General features: G+C 43.8%; 1 protein-coding gene across 1 annotated transcript in view; it reads right to left on the minus strand.

Annotated features, from left to right (window-relative positions):
* Positions 1 to 14,702, minus strand: part of AMPD3 (adenosine monophosphate deaminase 3) — a 20,539-nt gene extending 5,837 nt beyond the window's left edge. Inside the window, exons 1-9 of the mRNA XM_009071575.1 lie at positions 14,473 to 14,702; positions 11,874 to 12,069; positions 11,297 to 11,462; positions 8,804 to 9,023; positions 6,199 to 6,328; positions 3,414 to 3,608; positions 3,049 to 3,180; positions 2,055 to 2,218; positions 791 to 917 (exon numbers count right to left, since the gene is read on the minus strand). Of these exons, the coding sequence (XP_009069823.1) occupies positions 791 to 917; positions 2,055 to 2,218; positions 3,049 to 3,180; positions 3,414 to 3,608; positions 6,199 to 6,328; positions 8,804 to 9,023; positions 11,297 to 11,462; positions 11,874 to 12,069; positions 14,473 to 14,693 (1,551 nt within the window). The 5' untranslated portion in view covers positions 14,694 to 14,702. The remainder of the gene's footprint in view (positions 1 to 790; positions 918 to 2,054; positions 2,219 to 3,048; positions 3,181 to 3,413; positions 3,609 to 6,198; positions 6,329 to 8,803; positions 9,024 to 11,296; positions 11,463 to 11,873; positions 12,070 to 14,472) is intronic.
* Positions 14,703 to 16,738: the final 2,036 nt, after the last annotated feature.

Raw genomic sequence — 16,738 nt, forward strand, 5'->3', positions numbered from 1 at the left:
TTCTCCAATGTCACCATTTCTTCTTCGGAGACGAACAGGAAGCCCAGGCACACGAGAGCCTCCAGGCTCCTCTGGGGCCTTCCAGGCTGTAAAAGTCCCTCAGATCAGACAGAATCCTCTGAACTCAGCTGCTTTGTTACTGGAAAAGCAGCTGAACCACAGAGCTCTGACTGGGGGCACACTCAGCACTGTCTCTCTCAGCCTCGTCTGTCACCATTTCTTCTTCGGAGACGAACAGGAAGCCCAGGCACACGAGAGCCTCCAGGCTCCTCTGGGGCCTTCCAGGCTGTAAAAGTCCCTCAGATCAGACAGAATCCTCTGAACTCAGCTGCTTTGTTACTGGAAAAGCAGCTGAACCACAGAGCTCTGACTGGGGGCACACTCAGCACTGTCTCTCTCAGCCTCGTCCCAGCAGCTCCATCCCCACCTCTGTCCCTGCACACCAGGATCTACACCATGCCTCCTTCCAGCTGCCTCTGAGGGCAGGGCAGAGCTCACACCCTGCCTTAGGACACTCCTTCTGCACAAGAGCATGTCAGCACTTTTTGGCCATTACTGAAAGGACAAATAAATAGCTGTTGCACTCAGAGAGAACCAACAGCAGCTATTACACAGCAGGACCTCACCTAGGCTTTTGTTAAACTCTATGTCAGGGCTTTGTAACAATCACACAAGCAATCTGTGGAGGAGGAAGCTTTTTTAGTGCCTGGGAACAGCTGTGGACAAAAAAAATGAGTAGGAGAGGATCTACTTCATGTGGAAGAGCTATGCAAAACCCAAACATACTCACATATTTGAGGAATAGGTTCAGTTCTTTGTGGTCTTTGGGATTTATCGTGGCTTCAAACAAAGGTACAAAGATGTTCTCCAACATCTTCCCAAAACTAGGCAGTATATTTCTAGACCTAAATATGTCACTGAAGGGGGAAAAAACAGACACATTCTTAAATCAGTTTGTACTTTCCTCCACTTTCCTATTTTCTGTTATCTGTGTATATTCTACAGCTTCAGTTGTCCCAGGATTCAAAACTCAAAGTTTGTGTCAGGGCAGGGATTGTCTCTGTGCTCTGTTTCCTGCACTGCCTAGCACTCTGCTTCATCCAGGCTCTGCTGAAGCTCTCGAGAGCTTCACAAACAGACACAGTATGCAGGGGTAGAATAGTCACCTTCCCACCCACGTACCAACAGGGGAGATAAGAAATTACCTCCTGTGAAAGATTCTGTGTCCTGCAGTTGTAATGACTCCAAGTGAAGTAGAATGTTCTGCTTCAGTGAGCCCTTCAGCAAGGAGGGACAGCACTTCCCTGTGCCATTCAGTGCATGACTTGCTGCAAGCACTGACTGCACTGTGCATGCCAGAAATGCTGCGTAAGGAGTGGGGAGAGAAACCTTCTCCCTGACAAACAGCACACTGGGGCATGTGTGTGACCACAACAGCTCTCTCTAAACGTGTTCCAACCATGCCATTGCAGACTGTCAGCTGTTAAGGCTGACAGAATTTTCATGGGATTTTCATGGGAATTTTCATAGTACAGTATACAGTATTGGAAACCGAGAAATAAAGTCCCAATGGAGGCTTAAAAACTAAGAGAAAACGATCCTGATCTAAGTTTGGGAATCAGCAATCTGGGCTGTGTTTCCAAATTCACTGTCATTTCATCACTGATGTTGATGGTAAGAGTTTTACAGAGCATTTTCTACTCCTTTATGGACTTCAGGAGGTGATGTATTCTCACCACTAGACTGTATGTTAACCTGCCTTCGAATGCAGCTCGATTTCAGCCAGTTGTAGTTTTTGGTTTCAGTGTCTTCAGACTTACAAACAATTCACAGTAGTTTTGCACAGCTTACAAAGAGCAGATTCAACCCCATCTCCTCTCCTCCACCCCCAGACAGTCAGACCAACTGCAGCAATGGCCAAGAATAAAATTCCCAGGGTAATCCTTATAAATAGAACTACAGGAAAGCTAAGAAACCATCTAAATAATATCAGAAATTAAGTCATTGGTATGAGTTCAAACTATTAACATTACCAAGAGCTCCTGATTACTTACTAGATTCTGGGAACCTGAATTATCCAGCGCATATTAGGGGAATAAACTTTATGCTTAATGAACCATTTTGCCAAGTTCAGCCATTCATCTGGAGACCGTCCATAAATGGATAAGCGGGGTTCTGTATACTGGTACTTACTTTCTTCTAGTTCACGGGCTACTTCCTAGTAAGTAATAAATATATTTGCTTTAATATGGACACTGGAGAGATTTACAGCTAGTAATACAGTTATCACTGTCCTTCCCTCAGACCAGACATAACTGTGTTCACACCCTTTAAAGATCAAGGGACTCTCATCTGTTAATCCACGGCTTCATTTCAGGCAGCTAAATGTTCTGCTAGCAAGCTCTCCCAGATACCACCTGAGTATAACCAGCTGTACATGTCACTAAGTATAACCAACACCTCCATTTGGAGGAAAAGATTCTTGTGCAGTTTGTTAGACCTGTGTTTAAAATTGGTAATTCAGAATTATACTGCTTAAACTGTAGTAAATGTCTACATAAAATCTGCAGAACAACGGAGAGTCTGACCCAGAATCTGTGGCAGGAAGCAATTTGAAGGCAGTTCATTTTAGACAGGCACTTCTGTACATCTGAGAAGAGCTGACACCTACTACAGCACACAGAGGACTCATGTTTTTGTTGTCATTCATTTGAATGCACGTGCAGAAACAGATCTATGCAGAGGCATTTCCCTAGCTCCTCCTTCCCTGGCAGCTACCAGCAGCCACCTACATCCTGACAAAGCATTCAGCCAGTGCACTGCCCCTTGGCTGCTCTCCATTAGTTCAAGCTGCACACACTGTGCCTGGGACTGATCACAGCTCACAGCTCGGGAAGCAGCAGGGGCTGACTGAGCAGAGGTTCTCTGAGGCAAGCCCAGCCCTGGAATCACTTAGCCACGGTGTTAGCTCTAGATACAATCACAACATCACAGATCTACTACAAACCTTCATTTCTCTACAGCTGGAAGAGCTTGAAACTTATTTACCTTGACCATACGAGCGAAATATTCACCACCAATATAGTTCTCAGTTTTCAAATACAAGTCCCTCAGCTCACTGGCACCAACTGGGTTGTACTTGGAATTGAATTTGTCAAAGCGATGAAATGTTTGACGACCCTGGGGGAGGAAGAAGACCAATACCCATGGTTTTATGAACACACAATAGTCTGTAAGTTAAATGGCCTAGCAATAAAAGACATGGAAACAAAAAAGCCTGTGCTGACTTACTTCAGACATGCAAAGTAATTGATAGATTTAATAAGTTCTTGTGCAAACACTGTAGAAACTAGAATTTCACACTCAGAAAACTTATCCTTTTCTTGTTTATTTTGTCATTCCACTAGACTTACTGCATGGACATCTAAAGAGTCCACAGTGAGGTCGTAGGGGTCCATGTGGAGGCTTTCAAAGACTTGCTTTAAAGTAACCTTCTTGCCTTTTTTCTCTGCCACAATCCTGTCGGGCTCGGTCTGATAGGTGTGCTTAATGAACCTCAGCAGGTGCTTCTGGTTCATGCAAGCAGCAGCATGGATATGAGTATCCACCTGAAATCAAAAGGTTATTCATGCTTGTCATCCATATCCATAAAGTAGCAAAGTATCTAGAGTGGCCAAAGCCTCCTAAAATATTCCTTAAGTAACAAATGGATTAGTGCCTAAGCAAATCCAAGTGTTTCAGAACCCTGAGATGTTGCTCCTGGGGAATCATTTGATAAGCAGAACTATAAATAAAATAGGCCTTGATTAATAGTTGCCTATTTAAATCAGAAAATTTTCAGCAAGTTAAGATATATTTTAATTTTAATTATACTAAGTTTAATTACAGTTCATTAAGTTTAATTATGATCCAGCAACTTGTAATGCTGCCAAGGTTTTTCGGGTCTCTAAGGGGAGTCCAAGCTCCCCAGAAGATATGCACGTACAATTTTCGTTATTTAGTATGGGACTTTTCTTGGGATTTATTAAACAGATGAGCTCTCTGGAGAACTCCTACTAAACCCAGAAAAAGAGGGGTAAAAGGAGGAGGGGTAAAAGCCAGTAACCTTTGGCTGTGAGGCCAGCCATTGATCCTGGCCAGCTCTCTGCTCTGCCTCTCTGAACACAGTAACACGCGTTCACTGACTGACCTTGCCACTACATCCACAACTGTTCTAGTTCTGGCATCTTCCACCAGTGACTTTGGCCCTTTTGTATAACAAACAGCTTGTTCCAGGATCTCCATGCTCGTGTCTGAGGGATACAAGAGACAACTTCACCAACAGCTCCTTGGGAAGGTGAATCTTGTTCCTTGCTTTCCCTGTGAGCAGGATGCACTGTTCAGGACTGGCTAACAGAGAGACACACTGTTTGCAGTGGCCAGGAAGTGTTGCTTTCAGAACTTTCACTGCTGATACTGTGACTAGGGAGGAAGCACTCTGGGGAAGTTACAGTTCCAAACATTACTTGTGTTAGCAAGACATATGGAAAACGAGATTATTTGGGGGCTGACAGGAACTCTAGCCACAATGCAGTTACTTTCCAGAGTGCTTCAGAAAAATCCAACTTGTAAGCTTGTTTCCGAAAAACATTGCAAGCAAGATGAACTCTGCATCAAGAGCTTCCAAAGCAGTACCTGTCAGGAGCAAAGATCTCTGGCAGAGAAGAGCAAGCTTGTTCCTGCTCTCTTGAATTACAGTACTGCCAGAGGGGAAGTGATGCACATTTTGTGCTTTTGAACAACACGAATCCATTTGTAGCTTGGCTTATTTAACAGCAGACAATTAAAAAACAATTAAGATATGCCCAGGGACATTGAACATTTGCTTTTAAATCAAAAGCTGAACTTAGCCAGTGCAATCCTGTTAATTACAACTTCTCGGTACCCAAATTCATTGTCCTGGCTGTTACCCAATGCTGTGGCCACCAAGTGTTCTATGCCTCAAGCCTCTCCCAGCTGAAGTGTTTGGCCTGAACCTTGCCCAGGGTTGTGGAGGAAAAGTGTCACGTTAGGAGCTGAGTCTCTGCACTTGAGTCCTGCTTGAGTGAATTAACCAACAGATCCTCCCATCCACACACTTAACAGATCCAAGTGTGAAATCCATTAGAGTTTGCCTGACAACTCACCTGCTTCTACCCTTGTGATGGACACAGGCACAGCCACCACTTCTGTTTAGCAGACTGTCTTGGACAGTTCATTGCCACCACAGTGGCAAACATTCAGCAGCCACCAACCACACCGGGGGAAAGCCAAGAGGACTTTTACTGTACTAGCAGTACCCAAAACGTGACAAGGATTAGTGCACCCCAAAGTCACAAAACAAGGACTACCTCTTCCATTGCACAGAGACAATGCAAAATGGACTCCAAGGGGTTAAAAACACCAGCAACAATTACTGCTTTGTGAAGAAACCTCAGGATGCAACTGAAGCATTAGCTCTCCAGCAACTTCCTCTTCACTTCAAGTGAAGGGAAGCCAAGGAAGCAGCCAAACTGTTGCTTCCATGCTTTGAAGGGAACACAGCTCCCTCGGGTCTGAATGTCAGGAAATTAAATTAGCTCCTGGATTCCCCTGTCTGTCTCATGATTGCATCTCAGAGGCTGCTAAGACTGTAACTCCAGTAACCATCTTTTTACTAATGTTTCCCAGATTTCCCCTGCTGGCAGCGTGAACCCTCCGCTCAGTTTCCGTAAAGTGTCTCTGACATGTGTTCAAACACCTCTCTTCAATAGCAAGTGCAGTTGTTAGGTGCAACCTCTGCAGCTGCTCCTACCACAGCCTAGTGGGACTTACCTACACGAAAGTGAATTCATCTAAATTAATTAAACCTCCATGTGGATATTTTTATACACAATCCAAGCAAGCTTCATTTAATTAACTCTCTTGCACTCCTTTTAAGCAATCTACATACCATTAAGCCCCTTTGATTCTGAATAAGTCAACAAATTAGTTTAGCATAATCCACGTAACCCACGTACGTTCAAGTTAATTTCCTGGAGTGTCTTCATGTAGAAAAATGTAAATGTTCTGACAAGAACATGGTTGAGTTGAGTGGTTAGCACACACCACTTTGTGCACACTGCCTGCCCCTCCCGTAACAGAGCACAATTGCTGCAGCTCCTCAGAACATGCCATGCCTTCACTCCTCTTAACACTTACCTTTCTCACATTATAAAAGTCTCGGTGGGGATTACTCTTCAGTTCTTTGAATTCTGACATTTCGTTTAACATCTCATGTAAACTAAACTTGGATTCTAAAAAGTTAAGCCTCCGATGACAGTATGTTTTTCTGTAAAAGAAAACAGGAAAATTAACTGTAACTTAGAACTATTTGTATTTCCAGTTCAGAAAGTTTTCACAGTAAAAACAAACACACTTGTTTTATGAAGACCAAGACAAATCCAGTGGTTTTACCCTACTGGTTAACAACTATATAAGTCAGTATCCAACATGATTTCAGACCAAATTATTAGTGAAGCCTCACACAGAGCTCTATAAAACCATGTTATGGCCTTCGACTCGTCCAAGTATTCAGCACTGTATCTGTGCATGAACTGCAGTTCTTCTAGTAACCATGACCAGAGGAAGCATGAAGCCTATAATCACATTTCATGTCAACTGCTACAACCCTAAAACTCCAGTGGAACAACCCCTCACATAGAACAGAAACTCGTACGTCTGCGATCCAGACTTTTAAAAAATCCCCCCTATTTATTTGCTTTTTCAATTGAATCTGAGAAGCCAAGATCAGATTCAATATATTTTCATGTTTTATGCCTTAAGAACACATATATTGTGTAGAAATACCTTTTTCCAAACTAATTTCTTGCACCCTTTTTAGAAAATCATGCATTTTGTCCCTGCTTGCCTACTCCTCTGTCTTCACTTCCATCTTCTGTCATGCTTCTTGTTCTATTTTTAACCAATGACATGGTTTTTCTCTTCACCATCTGTCAATTCTTAATGACTACAATATTTTGGTAGCACTATTAATGTAATAGCCATCTTCTTCCTGCTTCACTACTGACAATCTCTCCTCAATGGGACACAAATCCCAGTGTGGTTTATAAGTCCAAGTCAGACACAGCCTCACTATCTGATACTGACCGAGTCCTGTTTGCCCACTACAGGAAGATTTTGTTGGGTTATGCTATTAACAAGAGACCAGAAGACTGAGGGGTGAGATTAGATCAGGTTAGAGCAGCAGAGATTAAAGAGCAGTGGCTCCTGCTGCCCAAGCAGCCCCACGTGTGACGGGCGTAACTGACAGGAAAGCAGTGGCTGCAGGCAGGGAACAACGCTGCAAAAAGAGCTTATGAAACAGGATTATTAGAAAGACCTTTCTCTTTTGGCTTGTGTGTATGTATCAGAGAGTGAATCAGCCTGCAAAAGCTTGATCTGAAGTGAAAGGAGCAGATGATTGCTCCTACATTCACAAAGGCACTGAGTGTTCCAACTTGTCCTACCAAGGCCCTTCTTCCTTATGGCTTCCTGTTAAGACTATTAACAGTCTCCAAAGGGCTAACTGTTAACTTAGAGCTGCAAAAATAAGGGGTTTCAGCATGACTTTCGTTTCAAGTTTTTCCTCCTTGTCCTTTAATCTTCTCATTATCTGTCTCTGAACATAACAGACTGAAACTGGAAACGCAGTTACCCATTGCATCCTGTAATCAAAGGCTACTCTAGCTAGCACTGCTTTGGAGCAGGAACGCAGAAAATGCTGGCAAAAGACAAGGGGAGGGTTTGCTCTGAGAAAGGGCCTAGGGAATGGGACAGGTCTGTTTAGCCCACATGCTCTGCCACTGTCCATGGCCACAGGTGTCAGACAGACCCAAGAGGAAAGAATGCCTCGGGTGTGACTAGGTGTTCACACTGGCAGTGATGATCTCTCCAAGGCAGAAGGGCTAGGAATGCAGTGCTGGCAGACAGGGCAAATAGTTCAGAAGAACAGTCCAGGTTCCTGCTTGGTTCCAGCCTAGAGGTGATCCTTCTCCTTTCCTGCTGCTGAGGCCATGAGACCTTGGTGTTTCTAACCCTCAGCTGGGAAGTGAACTGGAAAGTGGATGCACATGTTTTCATTATGCACTGGGCAAGGATGTTGCTTTGCCGTGAGTGCGTCAGTGACTGTACTGGAGTTGCCACACTTGTGGGTTTTAGAGACCTCCCAGGAATTTGATGGCTCTGGGAATTTCAGACCTATTTTGACTGTGTGTCCATGGGTTGGTTTTGCAGCACATGAGCAGTTAATTCACATCTGGAACAAATCAGACTGAGTATTTGTGTTGCTGAGCTGATCTGTATGCTCTGCATATGAGAAGTTTCTCTTCATGCAGCAAGAGCAGAACAGGCATGAAGAAATTCCAGACAGCTGTTCAAAACCCTCAAATCCAGTATGAGCCAAAACAGAAGGTGAGGTTCATGTTTCAGTTCCGGCGCTTCAAGAACTTTGGGCCAGATTCGACTTGAATGGAAACATTGGCCAATTTCTTGCTTTTCTGTTATCTACTTCTTATTTTGGCATGATTGATGCAAAGAGACTGAAGAAATGAAATACAGCCACATGTGGCCTTGTATTTTTTCCTTTTAAAGCTTTTTTTTTTCCTTTTAAAGCTTTTCCATGATGCATTAATGCTTGATAAGGGCAAAATCAAAACATCACTGTGGAATGTGCATGCGGAGGAATGAAATATCACAAAAGTGAAAGGGACTAGCTTAAAGGTAACCAGCAGCTTGAGAGGCAGAGAAGGACAAAAGAGAAACTTACGTTGGACCATCTGCAATTAGAGCAAGAATGTGGCTGAGGTCGAGGGTGTAGGTCTCCAGGTCAGGGTAGGGCAAGCTCCGAGGCTCGTTGAGTTCCATCATCTCTTTGCTGTCATAAACGAAGGGAATGCCACCTTTGAGCTTGATAACATAGTCCAGATTGTCTGGAGCATCATCAAGATTGTAAGGATCTTCATTCTCTTCTGGGGGCGAATGGAAATCTGAAAATAAATGCACATTACATTTAGATGAAATAACTTACACAAAAGGCAAAACAGTAACAAAAAGAACTTTCTGCTTCTGTAGCGCTTCATTTCTAGCAGATCTCAGTACGTCCATCGAAATGACATCTCCAGCAGCTGTAGAAGCACTGCTGTCACAAACCAGGCTGTCACTGCAGCCCCTTCCCAACGCCCACCTCGATTCCCACAGTACACACTCAGAGCTCTCTGAGCCAATGTAGGCCCAGACTCAGCACCATTCTTTATCCATGTGCGATGGCACAAGTATCAAATGAGTTTGCAGAGTATTTAAATTAGGGTGGTTGAAAGCACACTAGAGACTTCTGAACAATAAAGCAGTTGTTGACTTCATACTCACCTTCGTAATTTTCTCCTCACCCTCTGAGTTCCTGCAGCAATTCTGAAGTTGGTGTTTAAGCACACAGTAATGCAGCTGTTCTCTGACTGCAAGGGTCAGAAAAGCACAAGCTGTGCCTCACTTCCTCACCTCTGCCCTTCCCACAGTCCAGAGAGCTAGACCACTGCATACCTGCTAGAACTGCTTCCTCCTCCTCTCAGCCACTAACTAGGTGACTGTATTTCTCTCGCGGCACAAAACAATCCAACACTCAGGACTTCTCACTCTGCTCCAAGCCGTGGCTGCTCTGTAGGTTTCTGGGGGGGTTAATTGGTTGGTTTTGTTGTGTTTTGATTGGACCTTTTGAGTTTGGGGGATTTCTGTGGTGCTTGTTTTGCTTAGGTTTTTTTAAATTAAACTTTTTTTCATGTTTAATTGCTTTCTGAGAGCTGGAAGCAATAGAAGCCAAAGATAGTGCAACACAACTCTAGGTTTTACCTTGGCCCTCTGACCATGACCAAAAATCAGAAAGTACCAGAAGGACAGTTGGGATTTGTTCAGTTTTGTGATCCCTTTACAAAATTACCATTTTTTCCCTGAGAATCAGGGAAACACACACACCTCTAGGAAATTCAGCTCATGCGAAAACTCAAACATTGTCCCTCATGTCAGTGAATATTCATTGATGCTTTTACAGTAACTTACTAATGCAACTAGCACTGCATAATGATAACATACAGTGTTCTGACTACATTTGTGCTAACTGAACTACATTCTGCGCCTCAGTCTTGTCAGAAATTTCTTCTTTTGTGTGTTCAGTTAAGCCAAGACAGAAGAGTAACTAACCAGTCATTTTATTCACCTAGAGCACCTGAATGTGTTACAAACTGATACCATTCTTACGTCTAATAGTCATAATTATCTAGTTCAAACTTGTGCTAATTACGACATCGTGCAACACATTGTTTTGTGTGCGTGTCATAAGTTTAAATTCAGAACTGTAAAAATGTTACTAACTAATAATAGCTTGGAAATATCTCCCTGGCATCTTTCCTGTCTTGGATATTCAGTGTACTGCTCTCTTTACACTCTCCCTGGATAACAAACACTTGAAAACACGTTCATTTGCCCTCTCTCAACCACTGAGCGAGAGGGCAACTGATTTAAACGTCAGTTCATGGCTGAGAATACACTTCCAGCAACAGACACACCTACAGCAGCACGTCCGTCCCGACCACGGGCCGCTCCCGCGGGCTAACCCCGGCACTGCAAACGCTTTGGTGCACAGGCAAAGCCTTCAAGCCACAACCCACCCACGTGACAAATCTAATTTGAGACATATGCAGCAGGAGAACACGTTCAGCCTGATCAGCCTTGTTGGGAGCTGGGAATGTGCTCGGGCAGAACGCCCAACAAACGCCACTCAGCTCCAGTCCCGACCTGCAAGTGTGCGGTGTCTGAGCCACTGACTCAGGCCCTGCTCACTGCCACCTCTGGCTCAGGCTGCAATTTACGATGTGCATGAGCTCATCACCCCTTTTAGTTCCATGTGCCAGGAAGAGGAGGAGGAGCGACTTTCCACTTTAGACCATATCCATATAGCTTTTTCCTGGGGGAACACAACTGCACTACTTAACATCCCACTTACTGCAGAGAAAAATAATTAATGAGACTCTAGTATGCTTTTTCAGGTTTTGACAGCCTCAAAGTTTCAGATTAGACACAGGATTTATAACTCAGGTCTGTCAGTGATTTTCCACTCACTAACAGAACAAATCAGAGGCAAAGACACTCGCAGAGAAGATCACAAAAATCCAGGTTCCCTTCACCACAGCTGTGCACGGGTTTAGCTCTGCACCTTACAATGACTGTCCACCTTTTCAAACACAGTTCTGCACTTAAGAAGGCGACTCACCTGGAGACACTTCATCCTCCAGCCTCCACTTCTCGTGGCGCATGCTGCACAGGTACTGAGACGTGGTTCTGGGGAAGCGATGGTAGGCCAGGCGCGAGTACTTCTCCCGGATCAGAAGAGCTTTCACCAGGCTCTTGGCAGCCTGTTCATAATCATCGACTGTAACCTGCAGGGAAAGCCTGGATAAATACTGACCAAAGGAAACCAGCAGTTTCAGCAGTAACGAGGAGCCTGAACTTCAGCAACACAAGTGCATGGGGCTGCCCCTACGGATCTTGCCCAAGGAGTCAGAACAGTGACAGAAGCAGAATACAAATACAGTATGCAAAACATGATTATTTTTCTTCTCCCATATATTACCCATTTGTTGAACCTCTGATTATGTTTTTATCCAATTCATTATTATTAAAAGTATAAAAGATCCTGACCTTGGCTGTAACTGTTTTACAAATCACTGTTCACAGAGCAATCTAGAGTTTGCTGCAGAGAGCCATAACTGGCATTTTAGACTTTATACACATGCATGGGATTTTTTTCCCCTCTAGACACAAAAAGCATGTTAAAACTGGTTCCTTACCCCTGCACAGTAGTCCCCACTAATTGAAACTCTCTGGAATTCTGGTACATCATATGGCACTTGGGGTGGCAGAAGAGCACTTGGAAGAACAGGCGTGGCAGGAGACAGGACAGGATTGGCCGGTGGTGACTTCCAATCCTGAGGTGGAATTTGCAGTGACAAAGACTGGGATCGAATCATCTTGAAACTTTTCTTCCTAGGGATTCATGGTATGAAACACAAAATAAGCATGGTATAAAACACTGCACACACTGCAAAACTGTTACAGCAAAGAAATCACTCCCAGGAAGTTATACCAATTAAATCCATCGTACCACAGACAACAATATTGGTCAGAATGTATTTGTGCTTTTAGCCTTTTCCTACTGACACTTCCCACGATATACACCACACATGACTGCACTTAGCCTCCACATGAATCCATAGGCCATAATTTATTTACAATCACTACAAGATGCCCTAAGGTTTTTGTTTCACTTCTTACAAATTCAGCAAGTCACTGTACAGGAGGAAAACACAATCACTGTGCTCCCTTCAGAAGAGCTGATTTTAGAGACTGCCAGCATCAGAATTCATGCGACACCAGACAGAAACAAGTGAATGTCACCTATGGTAAATTGTTATAAGTTATCATGCAAGACTTCAGACACATCCAGCTGTCAGACAAGGCTCTGCATCCAAAACTTCACATCCAGTCATGCAGTTAAACTCATAGGAGAATGGAGGAGCACCTAGTTATTCCCTAGGCAATACCTGATGAGACAGCAGCAAAAGCTAATGCTGGTTACCAGAGTGATGACACAGTACATCTCTGCCAGGTGAGAGTATTCCTCCCCTCAGGAGGAACACCTACAAGTTTAAAAATGCTGCCCTTTCTCAGCAAGGCTGTGACAGATGGGCACCTCAGAGCAGCAGAGAAAGAATGCTGTAGTGTTCAGTGAAGCAACTGTAATACCTGAAGAGGAGTTTTGAAATATCTCTGAAGATTTAACTCATTTTCCTTACTCAGTTTAAATGTATTTAAATGTATTTTAAATATTCATATGAGTAAATATAACATTATAAACTACCTGTGCTATCAGTTCCTTTTGCACTGTAGAAATAGTCCCTCCTTTTATAAATTAGATACCAAAACCTTAAAAGGCTAGTAAGAACCATCAACAAAGAAAAAGGAACACTGGCATTTTTTTTCCCCAGGAACTTCTCTGGAAGTCACATATTACTCGTGTGACATTCTGAAGAACAAGAACATGCAGTGCTGGTACAACGAATACCCTATAACCAAATTACATGTTCCCTTAAGTCCTCGTATCCAGCTTGGAAATCACTGTGATTTCTGAAAGGCAGTGCTGGACCGACCGCAACCAAAAACAACACAAGTTGCACTCGTGTCACTGTCCTTGAACTATGCTTCAGTCCTGCAGGGATGTTCTGTTCCCACATGGAAAAAACCTACACAAAACATCCCACTGCCCACAGTTAAACTTGTGGTACAAGTTGACAGAACATTCTTCCATGAGACAATTTCCCAAATTAAAAGGGAAACCTATTAGTTCAGGAGGAAATACATACCAAATATTGGTTTGAATGAAAACATCTGGTTCTGCCTTCTGTGCCTGTTTCTGTCTATGAACATGCCAGCTGGGAAACCCACTTGCACAATTCCAGAGTCTCAGCCTGTATTATCAGTGAGTCATACTTAATTTTACTCAATTAATTCTTCTCCCTCCTGTTCCAGAAATATGATTCAAAGTGTTGCCCAATGACTGCAGCTAGCCAGGTGCATGTGTTGAGCTATGGCTCTCAAAGGCTCTCTGCTCTGCCTGCTTCTTGAGGAGTCTGTACACGTCCAGCCCATTTGGTGTCAGACTGCTGCTGAGCTCACATGACTCCAGCAACAGCCCAGCAGCCTCTGAAGGCAAGACACTGAACAGCCTGACGTCAGGGCAAGGCTGCCTCTCTCACAGCAGAAAAATCATCAACCAAAGCAAGTCTGGCTTCGTTAGAGCCACGGGAAAACCAAAGGCAGAATGCAGGCTGTTTTTTTTTAAATGTGCACTTTTATGTCTTACAGTGGTTAGATTTTATCCGAGTAAAGGAAACCTATGAATAACCTCATTATGCCACTACCTTTTCACCTTCTCCCTTGATCTTAAATGTAAAGTCTTTGCTTTCATCTATTTTTACAGGGACTAAAAGTAGTATCATGCCACTGTCACTTTCTCCAAGTTAAATTTTTCCATTTCTCTGCATGAAACTAGAATCAGGAGAGGGGAGTGTTTCTTTTCCTGACTCTTCTTGCATTGAAGAGTCTTAGGGCTGTGTCCATTCCTGCCCAGCTATGCTGCTGTTAAACGTGCATAAGCAGTATCTATGATACTGCTGGAAACACAGTTGAGACCCCTCACCAGCCCCAGCTCCCCAGGGCCCACCCCACACCTCCTGCACAGACACAAGGACATCACACAGCCTTGGGACCTGCTGTGGACCTCTCTTGTGAAGTAGTAAGAAGCAGAATTTTATTTGCCAGATACTTCAAAATTAACTCTAACTCATTTTAAAAACTATTTTCCCCTAAGAAAGCAACTACCGGACACACCTTTTAGCTGTTTCCACAGACTGTTGTTCTGCCAGTTCCTTCTGCAGCTCCCTCTCCTTGGCCTCATTCTGCCCAATAGGACAGTCCTCAGGCACAGTGAAGAGTGACAATGCATCTTTGCTGTCTTCTTCTCGGAGAACTTTAGCAAAGACCTTCTCTGCTAGGAGCCGCACCTGCTCATCCACCTCCGAGATGTTCAGCTTTGGGAACTGTCGGGGCATCTCGGCTAGGAAGGAAACAGTTCACAAAGTGTTAACTACAGGAAGAACGAAGACATGCAAGAGGCTGGAGTTTTTTCAAGGCACACCTATCAAACCTCAGAGTTCAGAGCAGAAGCAGACTAAGGTAGAACAGCTATGCAGAATTTAGACCAGCATGCAGGGCACAAGAACCACAGGTCTCCACTTTTGGAGCCGTGCTAACTTGTGCATCAGAAACATCTTAGTATGCCCCACAAAAATTCCTAAGAAACACATGGAGAGATTTGCCAGTAGATTCCACTTGCACAATCAGACAGACTTTCTTTGTGATGCAATATAAGCTCAGCTGTATGTACTTGCCCTAAACTCAGAAATCACCTCACACATTGCCTTTGTCTTCTTTGCTCGGTGACTTCAAACAGACAGGCAAGTCAGAAAAGAAGGCTGTGAATTTCTACCTCTCCCCATCCCCTCCACAAACTACAAAGCCACAGAGCTGCTGTGAAGTAGCTGCACAACAGGAGCAAATATGGTATAGCTAACTTGATGACTCTCTTTCCATTAGTTTTCAGGAGTTCATAGGATATAGACTTTCAGTTCTACCTGGCATTTAAACACTATTTTGCAAAAAGGATGGTTTATATTTAAATTTTTTAAGTAGCCTTTCATCACAAGATATTTTCATTTTGCTACAGCATCGCTATTAAAATTCCATCTTCAGTGTTTCTTCTGTACTTTCCTGGCTTTATTTTTATTTCATTTCCATACAAAACAGAATATGAATTTTGAAGTAACTGGTAGCATTCCACAGGGAAAAACCACAGTGCTGTAAGCTCCTGACCAGCACTATTTACTGCGTGCCATAAAGCTTTCTGAATGCCTTCAGTACGATGGAGTTTGTAACAAATAAGATTAAATTCTTATTACATAAGTTAAAAATAGCAGTGAACATGTCACAGCAAACGGATCCAAGCACCGCCAGAATGTGAAGCCTGGGTCCAGGACTGGCATGTTAGAATCCTCTCTGGTTACAAAACTGCAGGCATCTTTTGTGAGAGGGTACTCCTCTAAATAAGGACATTTGCTGGAAGTCAGCATGGAGCACGACACGTTTTTATCACTCCAGGCACTTATCAGGGCCCCCACTACAATTTTTCTGTAGGCATGCTGCAGGTTTCACATGCTGATACTCGATCCTTCTGATACACGATCCTGCTGTTTTCAGCCTAAAAGAGTCTAATTAACGTTCACCTGTTTCCACAGTTGCTTTAAGAACACTTTTGCTCTTATTCTAGTGTAGCCTGAATAGTATGGAAAGGTGAAGTCACGGGAGTCTTTCCACTGACCTCAAAGACTTGTCAGCAACAGTACCTGTCACACAGAGCTGCCAGCACCAAGGGCCTTTTGGGCCACTTCGGGCAGGAAAAACCTCTCTGCAGTTACTCAACTACAGTAACTGTGCCAGCAATACCAGCGCAACGGGAAACAATATTTTCTGTTCTGCTGCTAAATCAGCAATTAAAATATTTTCAGTACTAGCAGAAAAAACATCTGTTGGTTGCATTTCTCATTGGCTGAGCATTTTCCTAGTCTAAATTAACTTTTTTCTAGAGAATTGTGATCAGAAACAGAAACGCAGTAGGAAACACAGTGTATAAGAAATAATACTGCGTTTTAAATCCTTACAATAAGATAGCGAAGAAGCAAAAAGTAAAGGTGCGAGTACAATCTTCTACTGAGACTGAAGTATTTTTCTCTTTTTCACAAAACCTGCTCTCACGTTCTCCACTCAAGCAAATGAGGGACTAAGTCAGAGAACAGTCTGAAACGTAGGTTCACCCACTTCACTGCTAGCTCGTGTCACTGACACGAGCCCAATAAGCCTGAAATAGTCATGAGGCACTCCGTGCTCGTGCGAGCTGTGGCACCCCGCGCTGCGGGAGAGACGAGGCTCCCGTCCCCAGCAGCCTTTCGTGCCAGCGCTGTCCTTTTCCAAGGTGAGCGACACCCACACCCCCTGAGGGGCCGGGGCAGGGCACGAGGGCCACGGGCAGCGCCGTGCCCGG

The sequence above is a fragment of the Acanthisitta chloris genome, unplaced genomic scaffold (assembly GCF_000695815.1).
Source record: "Acanthisitta chloris isolate BGI_N310 unplaced genomic scaffold, ASM69581v1 scaffold40813, whole genome shotgun sequence".
Lineage (NCBI taxonomy): Eukaryota > Metazoa > Chordata > Aves > Passeriformes > Acanthisittidae > Acanthisitta > Acanthisitta chloris.